Below are 17,118 nucleotides of genomic sequence, written 5' to 3'. Positions count from 1 at the left end.
GTGTGTGTATGTGTTTAATCACCCCAAGCTTATCTTATGGTTGAGTGTATAAGAGACATAAGACATTTTAGTTTTCTTAATGTGGATTCTCAGAAGAATTTCTTCTTAATCTGGTTATAAGCATGCTGAGGAGAGAAATTAGGCAGGTTGTTTGAAAAAAGGCCTGAGGAGTCATTTCTCATAACCCTCTTAAAGAGTTTATATGCAATGTGCGGATTAGCCAAGTATCTGATTTTTTTTTTATTTTTTTTTTACTCCATTCCTCTTAACAGATTGTTTGTTGACACAAGTGTTTACTAACACTGGACCAGATAATAACTTAGATGTTGTTATCTCTCTTCTGGCTTTTGGCGTGTACCCTAACGTGTGCTATCATAAGGAAAAGAGAAAGATTCTCACCACTGAAGGGCGTAATGCACTTATCCACAAGTCATCTGTTAATTGTCCTTTTAGCAGCCAAGATGTGAAGTACCCATCTCCCTTCTTTGTATTTGGTGAAAAGGTAAGAAAAGATTAGTTAGAAAAGTTTAGGTTGAAAATTCAAATTGTCTTTACTTATTCATGTGAAGTGGGAACATGAGTTTTAATTTTCAAAGCATTGTGCATTATCATTACATAGCAGTTGATGTGCAATTGGCATGTCAACTCTTACTTCGTGTCTCTTTCTCCATCTGCAGATTCGAACCCGGGCTATCTCTGCTAAAGGCATGACCTTAGTCACCCCCCTGCAGCTGCTGCTCTTTGCCTCCAAGAAAGTCCAGTCTGACGGGCAGATTGTGCTTGTAGATGACTGGTATGGATTTTCAAATATCAACTCCAAAGTCAGTTTTGAGAATTGTGAGATGTGATAAAATTAGTTGCTGATCTAACTTAATTTGTAGAACAAATAATGGCAAAACTTGGTGGCACCAAAGGTTCTTTATAACTTTGTCATTCTCTTCATTCCCTTTGTATCTTGATAGTACGGCTTATACTTGGTAGTAAGTCTTAAATCGACTATAGCAGTAAGAGGAACAGATGCATTAGGCATCCATCACCATGAATACTACACTAAGGAATTTGAATCACACCGGAACATGGGTACCTCTTTCATGTACTCTCTATATATTTTGGTTAGAGACTAAGGGTAAGCAAATAGTATGCACTTGGCAAAAAATCAGATAAAGCTTAATGAACAGTTAGTAGGCTCAGTCATATCCTTGACAACTTAAAAAAGTTTATAGTCTGAATCTCTGATTTCTTTCATTGGAGACTGAGTGCTCTGTATTGCTAACAGAAATTTGCTTGATAGACTTGATGATTTACAACTCCTGCCAACAGCTAGCAATGAATTTTAAGACGTTATGTAGACTTTTATTCTTTTTCATACCTGTGTTTGCCTAAATTGCTGGTGGGGGGTAGGGGGGACATTACAGTAATTAAAAGTATTGGTACTTGGTAAGAAGTTAAATTTATTTCATCACTTGGTGTGTGAGAAATTGAGAGATAATAGTCTTTTTCTATGTGTCCCCTCTCATTTTTCTCTACTTTAGGATCAGGCTGCAAATATCTCATGAAGCTGCTGCCTGTATCACTGCTCTCCGAGCAGCCATGGAGGCTCTGGTTGTCGAGGTGACCCAGAAGCCCAGTATCATCAGCCAGCTGGACCCCGTAAATGAACGTATGCTGAACACGATCCGCCAGATCTCTCGGCCCTCGGCTGCTGGTATCAACCTTATGATTGGCGGTCCACGGTGAGTCCCACAGTAACTTCTCTGTGAACTAAGCAGAGGACAGTAATCTTGGACTGGCCTAAAAGCCCCAGTTTGTTGATAGAGGCCTTGTTATTGAAGTTCTAGACATACGCTGAATACGGAATTTAGTTCTGATTAACACTCAGAATAAGGTTATTTACTTTTGTCTCTGTCAGTGCATGTTAGAGTTCCTAAGGGACCTTGAAGTACATATACAGGCACATTGTTGGCTCAGTTCCAGACCTCCACAGTAAAGGGTGTTACATGAGGTTTTGGTTTCCCAGTGCATATAAAAGTTAATGCTTCTACTATATTGTAGTCTTTTAAGTGTGCAATAGCATTGTATATACCTGAACAAGCAATGTATATACCTTAGTTAAAAAATACACTTCATTGCTAAAAATGCTAGCCATCATCTGAGTCTTCAGTGAGTCATAATCTTTATGCTGGTGGAGCATCTTACCTTTGTTGTGTAAAAATGCATCTGTGAAACGCAATCCAACAAGGTATGCCTTCTGTGTAGAGCCCATGGTGACTCACATGATAAAGTGATAGGACCCAGTCACTTTCCACAGTATTGTTTTGCCATCTCCAAAGAAAAAAAATGATGGTGCTGGGTTAAATTGCTGCTGCTTCAAATGAAAAGCATCAGGGTTTATCTTGCGGAAATAGAAGAACATGGTATCTTAAAGAAGTGTGGGATTTCTTTTAAATGTTTCATCTCCTTTTCATCTTTTAAATATTTCTTTGCCTACAGCTTTTTATTTGAAAACAGCTGATGTCTACAGAAAAGAGTAGTATAGTGAACACCCATATAGTCTCTTAATTTAGGGTCACTAATTGTCAGAATTGTGTGCCACTTGCTTTCGTGTATGTATTATTCTTTAGCTTACGTAATCATTTGTGGTTAAGTTGCAGGCATTATGACATTTTACACCAGTAAACTCCATATATCTTTTAAGAACATAACTACAGTACCACAGTCATACCACCAAATTTTAAGTTACAATAACAGTAATACACAAACTAACATTTTATAAAATGAAATGTTTTCTAGTTATAAGCTATGATATTTTTGCTGTACAAAACTGCTATGTGCTTTATGGATTCTGGTTCCCCATTCTGACTGTAACTGAGTTCATTTTTTAAATTAATTGATTAAATACATAGTATGTGTTAAGCATTATGCTAAGTGCTTTTCAGATATGTTCTAATATTTGACCTACCTGTGATGTACATAGATTATTCCCTTTAATGTGTATAAGAAAAAGACCCAAAATTGCACAGGTAATGAATGGTAAAGCTGGGTTCAAAGGCCACATGGTTCTAGAAACAGTGCTCTCATTTATGATGCTGTACAATTGACCCTTGAACAGCGTGGGTTTAAACTATGTGGTTCCACTTACACACAGATTTTTAAAAATGAATATATAGTCAGCCTTCCAGATCCCCAGGTTTCATATCTAAGGATTCAACCAACCACAATCAAAAACAGTATTTCCTATCTACAGTTGGGGATCCGCAGATGTAAAGGGCCGACTGTATTCATTGTTCTGTACTATTTTATATATATAAGGGACTTGAGCATCTGCAAATTTGGGTACCTTTTGTGGGGGGTCCTGAAACAAATCCCCCACAGATACTGAGGGATAGTTGAAGTTTGGGGGGGGGTTAAAAGTTACATGTGCTTTGACTGGGGTGTCAATACCCCTCACCCCCACATTCTTAAGGGTCAATTACACTGTGGTCCTCCCAGTAGGTCACATGTATTATAGAAGAGTTATTGAGGAGACTCTTCAAAAATCTTTAATTGTAAAAAAAAAATATATATAAAAGAAAAAAAAAAGAAAAAAAATAAATCTGCAAAAAAATGTCATATGCAGATACAAATGCAGTTATCATAGATGTTTAGAAGAGGAGTGATTACTTTTGGCAGGAAGGGTTGGTAATCAAGGGTGCTTAACATATAATCTGCTCTGTGAAGGACAAAAGTCCAGAAACTAGAAAGGATGGGATAAATGTAAGACCAAGTTTAGGATGTATTAATACGATGGAGTCTGAATTATAATAGGGAGGATTGAAATGGGAGAATAGATTAGACAGCTGTGCAGAAAAATCAATAGGAATTGGTGATGGATTGAAATAGGGAGATGGCAGTGCAGCGAGAGCATGACGACAGATCCTGGCCACTTCCTGACTTGGCCCAATGCTGAATTGGTAGTGCTAGTCTCAATGCTGCACGGGAGGAATAGCTGTTTGGGGTGTTATTGGCTAGGCATGAGTTCTGCAATTTGCCATTACCCCTCATTTTCTTTGTTTGCCACATGAAACATTTAGGCGTAAACACATTACCCAGACATTTTCAAAACATATTTCAAAGCTAACGCAGGAAAATATTTGGTGATAAAGATCAAATAATTTATTGCCAACTCCAGGAACCTCTTCCTAACATTGTGTATTAGAATCCTCTATAGTTGAACTGAGTAAAAATGAACTGTCTTAAAGTTGCAAGGATATACTGCCAAAATTGAAGACCTTTGAGAATGAACTAGGAAGAGTTTTAGAAAAACGGATGCTTACAGTTGATGCCTCCTTCTGTATCAGTTTCTGAGTAGCAGACGTATTTCATTTCAGTTTACTTGTGCAGTTGGTTTTATTCCCTTTATGCGTTACATTTTCAAATATGACTAAATGTTTATATTTTGTGACTAATTGAGAAGTATTAAGGATCCTTTGCTAAAGTGGTGGCTTTGTGCTTTTCGTAGGTATGGAGATGGTCCACGTCCTCCCAAGATGGCCCGATATGACAATGGAAGTGGATATAGAAGGGGAGGCTCTAGTTATGGCGGTGGAGGCTATGGCACCGGAGGCTATGGCACCGGAGGTTACAGAGGGGGAGGCTATGGCCGTGGCTATGGTGGTGGCTCCAACTCCTATCGGGGAGGCTATGGTGGAGGTGGAGGCTACAGAGGAGGTTCCCGAGGGGGCTATAGAGGTGGTGCGGGAGGAGACTACGGTGGTGGAGGAGGCTACCGAGGATCTGGCGGATTCCAGCGAGGAGGGGGCAGAGGGGGCTATGGGAGTGACTACTTTGGGCAAACAAGGGGGGGTGGTGGCTATTAAAGTTTGGTTATGTTGGGGCCTATGCATAGACAGTAAACAAAAAATGCATGCTACCTGTTTTCCCAAGTTGTTTATTTGCTGTTAATAAGTAAACCCATTTTTCACCTATTCCTGTGGTTCATTGTAGTTTAAGGAAACCAAGCATATAGGCATATTAGTGATTTTGTTTATATTATGTAAAATATAACGATCTATTATAAAAGTACCGGTTTGTATTTTTTTTTTAAGAAGTAAAGATTTGCCTTACAATTAACTTGATATTTTCTTGGCTTTCGTTTAATACAAGAGAAAATAAAATATTACACCAAATATAGGCAATGTAATTATTGATCTTACACAATAATTTTACAATGCCAGTTACATCTGTTAGTTTAAAACATTAGAGGAAAAACTACTGTTTCAAAAGTACACCAAGTGATATTGTTATTTGTAGTAGAATAATTAGCCTTGGAGTGGAGTTGTTACTCTTGCAACAAATACTGGCCAGTACACTATTCACATAGACCTCTGCATCTGAGTAAGATGACTAACCTGGGCCTGAGCATTTTGGCTTTTTCCCAAGCTTCAATTTTGAAACATCTAAGGCCAACCAACGGTCAGCGTTATCTTTTCTAAGTTAGTTTCCAGTGTAAAAATTAATTTAAAAATAATTTTAGTTAGGATTTAAAACCCACAAAACTCTTTGAATAAGTTTCACCAATGCATGAAGTTTATATACCTGACAGTTAACTCTGTCTATGTTAACATACATGTAGTTCAGAGGATATTTAAGCTAGTTTTAGTAGAGATATTTATTCATTTGTAACACTTTACAGTTCCAAAGATGTTTACATATTCCTCATTTGAGAAATAGAATACAATAGAGATCACAAATGCTTTGGATTAGACAGAACTATGCTGCTTTCTTACATGTGGGTGGTATTGGGCCAGTTATTTTGCTTTCATGCTCTTTTCAGAATCCTCTTCTCCATCACCTTCAGTAGTTATTGTCGATAAGCCAATGGCTCCAATTTATTTGTAGATTCAAAGCTGAATCTCCAACTCAGATTTCTTTTCTGAGCAGACTACTATCTATAGTAGTGGTATAAGCAGCTGCTTACTAGTTATACATTTCTGCTTAGAAATCCCACTGAAAATTTTTTTTTTTAAAGTCCATATAGCTGACCTTTGAACAGCACAGGGGTCGGGCACCAACCCGTCACACAGTCAGAAATTCACAACTTTTGACTCCAAAAACTTCAGTTGTCCTCAGTATGCACAGGGAATTGGTTCTATGACTTCCTGCCCCTGCAGATACCAAAATCTGAAGATGCCCAAGTCCCTTAAACAAAATGGCATAAAATGCATTCAGTCAGCCGTCTGCATCCCTGGAAATACTGTTTTCGACCGTGGTTGGTTGAATTTGTTAATGTAAAACCTGGAGATACAGATGGATGATTATTGCAAAATTGCATATATGAGGATCCACACAGTTCAAACCTATTGTTCAAGGTCAGCAGTACTTCCAAACTGAAGAACACACTCTAACTCACTCTATGCCTTCTACTCTGTTCCCTGTTCAACTGTTACTGTTTTTTGTGTGTTTTTTTAAAATATATCTTACTGATTTTTATTTTTTTTACAGAGAGGAAGGGAGAGGGATCTAACAGTTGTCTCCTACACACACCCTACTGGGGATGTGCCCACAACCAAGGTACATGCCTTTGACCGGAATTGAACCTGGGACCCTTCAGTCTGCAGGCCGATGCTCTATCCACTGAGCCAAACCGGTTAGGGCAACTGTTGTTTTTTTTATCACAGAAGTTTCAACTACATAATTGCTAAAACCATATATATTATCAAGTCACTTTTACTTCCAATTCAGTCGCACTTTTATAAAGCAACAGCCTATTCTATCCTGGATATTAATTTGGGTGTACAATGATGCAACACCCTCTTAACTGATCTTTGCTGCTTGCAGTCTGTCTGCAGTGCATTCTCCACACTCAGCTGGAGTAAACATCCCGTACAAATCTATTATCACCCCTCCCGTTCCTGCCTTAAATCACGGGCTCCTTCAGAGTCAGGGCTAAACACCTCATCCCTACTCCTACTCTACACTCTGTTCCACCCACCAGCCACACTGCACTTAGGGCCTTATCAATGAAAGCTCCTGCCCTTTGTACATGTGAAAACATGTCTTAAGTGGGCTAAGAGGTTTCTGAGAATATGATGGACGCTATGGACTCTCCACAAAGGCAAGTAACATTTTTTAATTAAAATTTAAGGTAGTTCATAGTCTTGGAACTTGTAACGCCTGATTTGGTTCAATCACTGAAAGTATAAACGTTTTTTCATTTTCCACCTTAATACTTTAGAAAAAGACATGTTCTCAAATTTTTTGCTTTCTGGTCTAACCATTAAATTAATATACATGCAATTCCCGACTTGGGTGTCTCAACTTGCTCCTCTAATCATATCTCCTGTACCTTGTTCTGCTGAGGACTGCCTTTCATTCTGGGGTTGTAGTCACTTACCACTAACTGCTTCTATTTCATAAACTGAAAAAAGGTTCTAGCATTATGGCTTCCATTCTGCTCTCCAAATGAGGTTGTTCCCTCGCTGCTGCTGGTAAGGCAATGAAGGAGATCTCCACTCCACTGCCTGTCCCTCACAGAAGGCAGAGGTTCTAATTCTTCCCTTTTTATCCACACCAAGGTCACTCCTAATCTCAATCTCTAGATCCTAGCATTTCTATCCCCAGCAAGTTACTAGTTGGCAATGCACAGTACATCATAGGAAGTAATGGCTACTAAGACCCAGTACCTATATTCTAAGAAATTTATAGTGGGAAAGCCAGATGTGTGCACACATGGGAAGGACAGCAGAAATATGAAACCATCTCTCTCCTTTAGGTACTGAATTAGAATTCCTTTTAAATGTACAGAAGAAATGCATTGGATATCTGGTTCTGGTGGAGGAAACTTCTTAAATCTCATTTGAGGAGTAGAATTAGGATTTTTCTTACCTTAGCCTGGAAAATTGGTGAAGGTAGGTGGTAGGCAGAATAATACCACCACCACCATCCAAGATGTCCACATCTTAGGTTTCACAAGGGACATTAAGATGTGATTAAAGCTAAGGAACTTGAGTGTGAGAAAGTTACCCTGGATTATCCAGGTTCGTGTAAATTCTTAAAAGTGGAAGAGGGAGATGAGACTGAAGAGGCAGGTGAAATTCAAAACATGAAGGATGCAATCCATTGTTGCTGCTTTGAAGATGGAAGGAGGAGGCCATGATCCAAGGAAGGCAGTTGCCCACTGGAGGCTGGGAACAGCCCTTGGCTAACTGTCAAGGAAACATTTCAATCCTAAAACCCTCAAATGAGCAAGAGAACATTCTCCCTGAAGCTCCAGAAAGGAACGCAGCCCCAAAACACTGGTTTTAGCCCAGTAGGACCCATGTCAGACCTCAATCTACAGAACTGTAAGATTAGTGTTGCTTGACCATTTAAATTTGTGGTAATTTGTTACAATGGAGGGGAAAAGGGTAGGAAGGTCAAGGAGGGAGATAAAAATATTTATGAAAGATAAAATTCAGAGAAAATGTTAGGCTTCGTGCATGCTTTAGGAATGTGAGAATAGTGGGACTGGGAAAAGACTAGTTGGCAGCAACAGGAAGGAGGCAGATGACCAATGAGTGACACGTTTGCTCACACAAGGCTATTGCTTTCTGCTCACGCTCAAAAGATCCTGTCTTTATGACCTACTCTTCCTAAAGCCAAAAACAGGTGGAGGAAGAGGCCTGGAAAGGGAAATCCCCACTCAGCATTCATTATTGAAAGATTGTTTAAGGCTCCATGGGCAATCCCTGGAATTACATGGCAAAAGACTATTCGACGAAACATTGAAGAAAAACTGCTTTATTCAGCGCAGCCTCAAGAGAGTCTCTGTGGCAACACAGGGTCACTTGCTAGGTTTCAGATAACACAGTGAAAAGCAAATTGAGGAAACTTACGTATTTGAGCCTGAGGGCTTATTTCCTTTTATATCCTAAGTATGTTTTGCTTTGTGTAAAATATTTCTTAGAAATAAACCCCTTCTTTTAGAGAACACAAAGATTTCTTGCCTTCATTTGCAGTTAGGTATAGCCATATTAGATTCAGCGAAGAATCCAGTTGGAACAATGTATGCAGCTTTATTAGGCACTGGCCCTTCTACTTAGCTGGAATTTCGGCATAATGGCTTGAGCAACCATGGCTATGTTGGACCATTTGATTTCGAATGGAAACACCATATGATGGTAAAACAATAGAAGAAACTTGAATTTCTAGCATGAAACACCTACAGCCCTACGCTAAGTAGCCTGTACCTCTGGACTTACTGAGTATGAGGGAGAAATACATCATAGTGTTTAATCTCTCTTATTTTGAATTTGTTTCCTGCAGTTGAACCTGATCCTATGGGGCTATCTTAATTTTATTCCAGTTACTAACACATAAATGGTAACGAATCAGGAATTAACTAAAATTAATGTAATATTCACATAGAACACAAAAATGCTGCTTCTTGGACTAAGGGTATTAAAAGCAACATTGATAACCACATTAGCTTTTGGAATTCGCAATGATGGTGGTACCATATACCTGGTACTAAGAATATACTACATACCACTGAATTGTATACCCAAAAGGATGAATTTTATGATTTGTGAGTTATATTTCAAAACTTATTTTAAAAATTCTTTTACTTACATATATTTTTTAAATTGACTTCAGAGAGGGAGGGATGAGAGAGAATCATCAATCAGCTGCCGTCTGCCCATACCGGGGCTTGCCCACAACCCTTGGCATATGCCCTGACTGGGAATTGAACTGTAACCTCCTGGTTCATAGGTCAGTGCTCAACCCCTGTACCACACCAGCCGGGCTAAAAAAAATCTTACAATGAATCATTCAATGAAAACATTAACATGTTTAAATGTTTTTAATTAAATAAGTTGAATTTAATTAGAACTACCATTTCTGTGGGAGATGAGATTTATTAAACTCTCTGAAATATAAAACTTGAACATAAACCCAGTGCTTTAATTTGTGGCTATTCTGATATCCCCCTTTAAGTTTGCTTCCATTTTATTATCATTTATTTCCAGATTCATATTTTGCATTACTTTGGAGAGCCTATTTTCATCTTTTTTGTCTCCTGAAGCAGCCCCTTTGTTGCAAGTTTCTGCTACAATAAAAAACTGTTCAGTTGGTGGAAGAATGCTTATTCCATAGCCATTGTTGTAAATATGATTATTAGTCATCTTCAATTTGGGTGCAGGAAGAACCTGTGAAAGTATTCAAAGAAATTAGTTTTTCAATAATGTCTATAAAAATATGAACTAATGAACATGTCATAAACTTGTTCATAAACTCTAGAACTTATTCTTGGGAGTACACATTTCTTTTAGACAACAGAATCTCAGTTTTGAACAAGTTATTTTCCTCACACTGGGTTAATGGAATATTAACTTCCAAAATGTTTACTGAGGAAACATTAAATGAGGTTTTTGACTTATTTTTTTTTATCAGTTATTGGTAGAGATAAATGATTCTACATGGGGTTACAGCAATACCATGAAGCTTACTTTTAATATGATAAATAGGAAAATAAATTATTTCAAAAAGAATGAAAATGATAAACATGAAAATTTCAATTAATATGTAAACTAGATTTCTATGGAAAAACTTCATTAGCTACACAAGTCTAGAGAGGTATCTAGAAAGGTAGAATTTATAGAAATAGAAAGGAATGGGAAGACATTTCACTATTATAAACTATTGCCATTACTGTTTTACTTGATTTAAATTATTTTACAAAGTTTGAAAGTAATATAAAATATTTCTTAATATATTTATTCTCTTAACTTGCTTTACTTTCCTAAATATATTGTGCATCTGCTCACTGAAAAATTGAAAACATTTTTATAAGAGCAAACTTTCTCATATTTGAAGTTATTTGCTAATATTCAAGTTGAAATTATTAAATTACAAGACTAAAATTGTTTCCTACCAGCCATCACTTAAGCCATATCTTAATTATTTATATTATTATTTTCCAAATCAGTAATAACATTTAGACTAAATTTTAAGCCTAAAAGTAATATTTTAGTAGCTTTCTAATTATTCTCATAACAATTCTATATTAAGGAATATAAGAATACCTTCATATTAACACCACCTAAGATGCTTTTTGAACTGTCATTGGTTCTGAAGTTATTACAGTGATGAATTTCATTCCTTTCTAAAGTGGCTGTGCTGCCAGGATACAGTTCAACACCAGCACCCTGTTATGCAAAGCAAATACAACAGTCAGTAAAACACATTTCTCTCCAAAATTTCCTTTAGATTTCAAAATTGTAATCCCATATTAGCAACTTAACATACTAAGTTACATGTAAATACACAATAGTGCAAGCAACAATTTATTGTGTAGATGGTGTTTTTTTTAAACAGTATATTTGTGAATGTTCCATAGTTTTTTTATATTTTATTGATTTTTTTTTACAGAGAGGAAGGGAGAGGAATAGAAACATCGATGAGAGAGAAATATCGATCAGCTGCCTCCTGCACATCCCCCACTGGGGATGTGCCCGCAACCAAGGTACATGCCCTTGACCAGAATCGAACCCGGGACCCTTCAGTCCTTACGCCAACACTCTATCCACTGAGCCAAACCAGTTAGGGCTGTAGATGTTTTTAAAATGGGGGAAACTGTTATCTGTGCTAAGAAAATCTTAGGCCTAGAAAAAAGACTGGTTGAAGTCGTACAGTCTATTATGTTGCTCTCCGACTCAAATGAAGTCTCTAAAAGGGAGTCTTTAAGCAATTCTTTTCAGTAGTAAAAATTTACTTACATATACTCTACTAAATCCCTCATAATGCTGCTAAAGTCTGTTTACTCATTTTAATGGAAAAGTCCTCTTAGATTTCTGCTTCCTTTAATCTTGTTTCTCGTTAAATTTTCTGTTACTTGAAGACTCAAGCTGTTACAACTAACTACATACCTTACAGCAATGTCTGATAGTTTATGAGTATTGTTTTTTAAAAATAAACTATCAGATAACTGATTCATAACCTATTTTATAGCCACTGATTTCTACATTTTAAAAAGAAATCACACTTAACACAAAGTAATAATTCCTTACTTTGGACTTAGGCAGTTCACTTTTAAGTATACTATGACACTCTTGTACTGGTCTTCATTTTATTTTCATCAGCTTCTAAGCTTAATAATTAAAAGATGAAGTAACTGTTACCCTTTCTTTGGATACTAAGATCATTCAAAGTTGTATCTATAGTATAGAAAGCAACAGTTTTAAAATGAAATACCTGGGCACCGATTATTTCACTGTCCTTAATTGTCAAAGAAGCCCCTGTAAGAACACACACTCCTGTTCCTTCACATTTTAATACACAGTTCTCCAGAGTCATGTGACCAGCCTCCACCACCACAATGCCATCCACTGTCCCTTGTTGTATCAAAGACAGGTGCATTAGTTTCACATTAGCAGCTTTGGACACCACAAAACTGTCATGGGAAGGTTCAGAAGTAATCATAATTTCCTCTCTCTTTCCAACTCCTGAATCATTGGAACAAAGACATAATTAGTAGTACCAAAGTCAAAAGCCCTTTGTTATTCAATAATACTACTACTAAGTTTTTCACATTTTTAATAAATAATATATGTAATTCAGTTATTAATTAGATACTTACCTATAATGTAATCTGGGTTTAAAATCAATCTAAATCTACCTATGGTATTTCTGTAACATACTCATTCCACTACATATTTCCCTAAATTATATAATATAATCATATACAAATGTCTAAGCCTCAAAAAGTATCTTACCATACCTATTTTTAAAACCACAATAAATTATATTAAAAAGGACTGGCAGAGACTCTTGAATTAGGTTATAAAATTAATCATATACATAATTTTGCTCGGGCGTAGTAAAAGCAACTTAAATTTAACATCAATCCAAAAATAAGGGTTGGATCTTCAAGAAGGCTACAAATTTTTTAAAAATTACAGATATGATCATTATTATCCAGTAGTAGTTTTCAGCAAAATACTACTGATTACAATCATCAAAATCTAGTGAAAATTTTATGTAGATAGGCAACTTTTAAGTCACCTGTTCTTTTCTTTTGGCCAGACAGTGGGAATATGCATGCTTCAATATAAAAAGGCAGAATAGTTACTAAATATATTCAGACCCTTAAGAAAAAGCTCTGCTTTTCTACTATTTTAGTAAGTTTGCATGTGAATTAACTTTTTAAAGAAAATGCTGAATATACTTTAATATAGCCTTATATTTGGACTTTCCCACAAAAGTGACATTAAGTGCAGTGGAGATAGATGAAAAGAAAGTTTAGTAAAAATATAGATGGTCCTAATAGAAAATACTGTCAATAGGTTTTCATTAGAATGGGAAGAAGCAGTCTTCATTGATTTGCTCTGGTACAGTATATCCAGACAAGGTCACCTGTACAGGCAATATACACGACAGGTGAGAAAAATCTTACTTGTAAAAAGGCACATAAGGGCCGAAACCGGTTTGGCTCAGTGGATGGAGCGTTGGCCTGCGGACTGGGGGGTCCCAGGTTCGATTCCGGTCAAGGGTATGTACCTGCGTTGCGGGCACATCCCCAGTGGGAGATGTGCAGGAGGCGGCTAATCGATGTTTCTCTCTCATCGATGTTTCTGACTCTCTATTCTCTCCCTTCCTCTCTGTAAAAAATCAATAAAATATATATTTTTTAAAAAAGGCACATAAGGGATTTTTGTGAAAAATAAACTGTGTTCTAATTCCTAAGAATTTCATTAACCATGCTTATAATATACAATTTGCCTAGTACACATTGCTATAAAAATGCAAAGGATGCCCTGCTAACCCTTTATAATGATGTCATCAGTCAATAAAGCAAGATTGACAGCTTGATATTCTCCTGGGAAAATAACTACTGTATCTCCACTATAACAACTATCCAAAGCCAAATCCAAATCATCATGCTGTTGGAGAAATGTGTCTGAAGATAAGTCCTTTACCTGAAAAGAAGAAAAAAGCAGCACACCTTCAACAACAGGTTAAATTGAGAGAGGTCATTTTAATCAGTTAACTTACTGGTAATGTGCTTTTCCCAAGACTTTCCTTGTATAGGAAATACATTGAATTATTATATGTATTTATGTTTGTTAAATGCTCAAAGTGTTAGTCCATCATTTAAAGGAGTGATAGATTATCTCTATGATCACTAATAATTTTACAGCGACTAAATAATGTGTATTAGAAGTCATATTTTGAATTTTACCTGTTACCTCCTAAACTTCACAATAGTTCTTTGAGGTGTACTATTATGCCTTTAAAAGGTGCAGGAAGTGGAAACTCAGTGAGATTAAATGGTTTGCCCAAGGACATACTGGTAGAGTTAGTAAGCAGTAAATCTAAGCTTTAGATCCAGGTCTTTATGACACCAGATACCTTTCCAATATATTTCTTTGTTTTCTAACTCGAACTGACCCTACAATTTTGATAAATCCACAAAGTCTTATATATAAAAGATTGTAGGACTCAAAAAAGTACTAAGAATTTTTACTTGGGGTAGAAAAGGGTAGAGGGCTTCATTATTAGCACCTTTTAGAGTGAGGACATTTAAAATATAATTTGGAAGCTGGAAATATACTCAGAAAATACCTATTCTTTTCCCAATAGAAATGGCAATATCATTCATATATCTTCTTATAGGAGTAGGTTAGGACTCACCATGATGGCCTCATTTTTTTTAATTTAAAATTGAAATTTTTGGTTAATCTGCAATTTTTTTTTCCATTGGTTTTTAGAAAGAGTGAAAGGGAGGCAGGGGCTAGAGAGAAAGAGAAAGAAACATCAATGTGAGAGTCACATTGACTGGTTGCCGCCCACACATGTCCAGACCAGGGCCTGGGGTTGAGCCTGCAACCCAGGTACATGCCCTTTGGGAATAGATCTCATAATCCTTCGGTGTGCAGGCCGATACTCTAACCACTGAGCACACTGGCCAAGGCGATGGCCTTATTTTTACCTAATAACTTCTCTGTTTCTCATACACACCGTACTCTGTCAGACATGCACTCATTTATTTAACCAAAACAGTTGAGCACCATGTGCCAAGCATGATGGGAGGTGGGGGGTGTATGGTAAATATATACCATTTGCTCTCAAGAAGCTCATATTCTAATAAGAGACACTCAATAGATACCAACAAGTATTAAACACAGTCGTGATAAGGGGAAGGGCAGGGTGCTGTGACAGTACACAGCTGTCTAATGCATCCTGGAAGGCTGCGAAGGGTGGACATGATGTTTATGTTGAGGGTTGAAGGATGTGCAGCGACTCTGAAAGAATGTTATATACACCAAAATGGATACATGGAGGTGAAGAGGGATAGGATAACTCTCAGAAAATTGTAACTAGCAACTGGGTAGGTGGTGGAACCATCTACTGGCACAGGGAACTCTAGAATATACTAAAGTCAGTGAAGAAGGTCATGTATTTAATTGTGGACAGTTGAGTTGAAGTACTTTTGAGATAGAGTGGTGATGAGCAATGGGCAGTGGACACATTTTCAGTTATCAGTATATATTAACTGATCAGACAGAGATCAGTTAGGGATAATATCATGCAGCAAAAGTACCAAGCATTTAATGGATAGAAGGAGGAGGGGGAAGCATCTAGAAAGAATGAGAACCAGGGGAGTATAGTAACAAGACAACAAAAAAATATTTCCAGGAGAGAACTGTGAAATGCTACTGAGAGGCTGAGATGGAAATATTTACTTTTAGACTTAGAACATTTTCCCCTCTTGGGCTGCTTAAATTTATAGTCTTCCTTTAGGTTTCAACTGAGTTAATTCTCCCAGCCAGCATTGCCAGACTTGCTAATTCAGGCTTATGTGCTCATTCTATATGCCTCCTGTACATACCCGTATCATAGCATGTATCATTCTTTGTTGTAATTGCCTACTTATTCATATCTCCACCATATTCAAACTTGTACAATGTGTGATGTGTGGGTCTGGTTCAACACTGTATCTTCCTCACATGTAGGCTTTCTCATATTTATTTCCCATCCTTTCTATTCTACTAGCATAGTGCCTGACAACAAAGGTTAGTACTCAGCAAATAATTGTTGACATTGATTCATTTAGTACTTACTATATGCCAATCACTAAGCTGGGTGAAATGGGGGAAGTATGGCATTTCTGAGCCAGGCAAGAACCCTACCTTCAAAGTGCTGCTTTTCTGATTATACACAGCTAAACTTAAACGAACAAGTAAGAATGAAGTGTATTTCTTACCATGTCAGTAGTCATCACTTTTGCTACAATATGTGTTATAGTTTTTCCAAAATCTCTTTTTCCTTTCCTACGCCTCAGAATTCTTGGAAAAAAAGGACCATGGACTCTAGAGTTAAAAACATGTATGATTAAATTAACAATGAAAAAAGATTCAACCTACACTTGCTTAAAAAATAAAAACTTGGCACTAAGCATCTTTGAGAAAAAGGTTTCACTAATTTTAAGCTCAAGAGCAATGAGCAACTTGAGAATAAAATATTCATTAGATAACTGAGTGTTTAAACCAGGGGTGGGCAAACTTTTTGACTCGAGGGCCACAATGGGTTCTTAAACTGGACCGGAGGGCCAGAACAAAAGCATGGATGGAGTTTTTAGTTTTATTCATTTCTAACGGGCCGTAGTTTGCCCACGGCTGGTTTAAACCCTTGAACTCTAAAATCTTTTCATTTTAATGGTTTGTACTTGAAACCTGCATGCAACCCACTATAGTTAATACCTCACTCCCCTCAATTTCTCAATACAGTAGTCACTTTCCTGATTGTACTGTCATAATCCACTGCACAGAGCAGAGATGGGTTATGCCTGTGATACTGAGGCATAAGAATGTTTTAAGATGTGTCTAATTTCAGATATAATGTTCAATTAACAGACTGTTTTGTTTCAGAGGATAGGGTCTCCATAGAAATAGTTGGCTGTTGGCCTCCCAGAAGAACAATTTTAGCTTTTTTCTTAGTTGTTTTTATATTGTTTCCTACTCAGCACTTCTAATTACTTTTCTTCTTTCTCTTCTTACTCCTTTTCTTTACAGTTCCTGTGTTCTATCTCTTCATTTCATTTAAGTGTCATCAAAAGAAAGAAAAAAATTTTTGAATAACATTTTTTATCATTCCTGTCAG

General features: G+C 36.9%; 2 protein-coding genes across 2 annotated transcripts in view; one reads left to right on the top strand and one right to left on the bottom strand.

The window, feature by feature from the left end:
• Window positions 1-5,165, top strand: part of DHX9 (DEAH-box helicase 9) — a 33,605-nt gene extending 28,440 nt beyond the window's left edge. The window contains exons 22-25 of the mRNA XM_006772966.2: window positions 273-502; window positions 678-793; window positions 1,533-1,733; window positions 4,499-5,165. Of these exons, the coding sequence (XP_006773029.1) occupies window positions 273-502; window positions 678-793; window positions 1,533-1,733; window positions 4,499-4,856 (905 nt within the window). The 3' untranslated portion in view covers window positions 4,857-5,165. The remainder of the gene's footprint in view (window positions 1-272; window positions 503-677; window positions 794-1,532; window positions 1,734-4,498) is intronic.
• A 4,636-nt stretch (window positions 5,166-9,801) lies between these two features.
• The window catches only part of SHCBP1L (SHC SH2-domain binding protein 1-like), a 17,310-nt gene continuing 9,993 nt past the window's right edge, over window positions 9,802-17,118 (bottom strand). Inside the window, exons 7-11 of the mRNA XM_006772981.2 lie at window positions 16,223-16,328; window positions 13,781-13,934; window positions 12,211-12,461; window positions 11,043-11,165; window positions 9,802-10,166 (exon numbers count right to left, since the gene is read on the bottom strand). Of these exons, the coding sequence (XP_006773044.1) occupies window positions 9,921-10,166; window positions 11,043-11,165; window positions 12,211-12,461; window positions 13,781-13,934; window positions 16,223-16,328 (880 nt within the window). The 3' untranslated portion in view covers window positions 9,802-9,920. The remainder of the gene's footprint in view (window positions 10,167-11,042; window positions 11,166-12,210; window positions 12,462-13,780; window positions 13,935-16,222; window positions 16,329-17,118) is intronic.

The sequence above is a fragment of the Myotis davidii genome, unplaced genomic scaffold (assembly GCF_000327345.1).
Source record: "Myotis davidii unplaced genomic scaffold, ASM32734v1 scaffold362, whole genome shotgun sequence".
Lineage (NCBI taxonomy): Eukaryota > Metazoa > Chordata > Mammalia > Chiroptera > Vespertilionidae > Myotis > Myotis davidii.
This window is presented reverse-complemented; position numbering and strand designations above follow the sequence as displayed.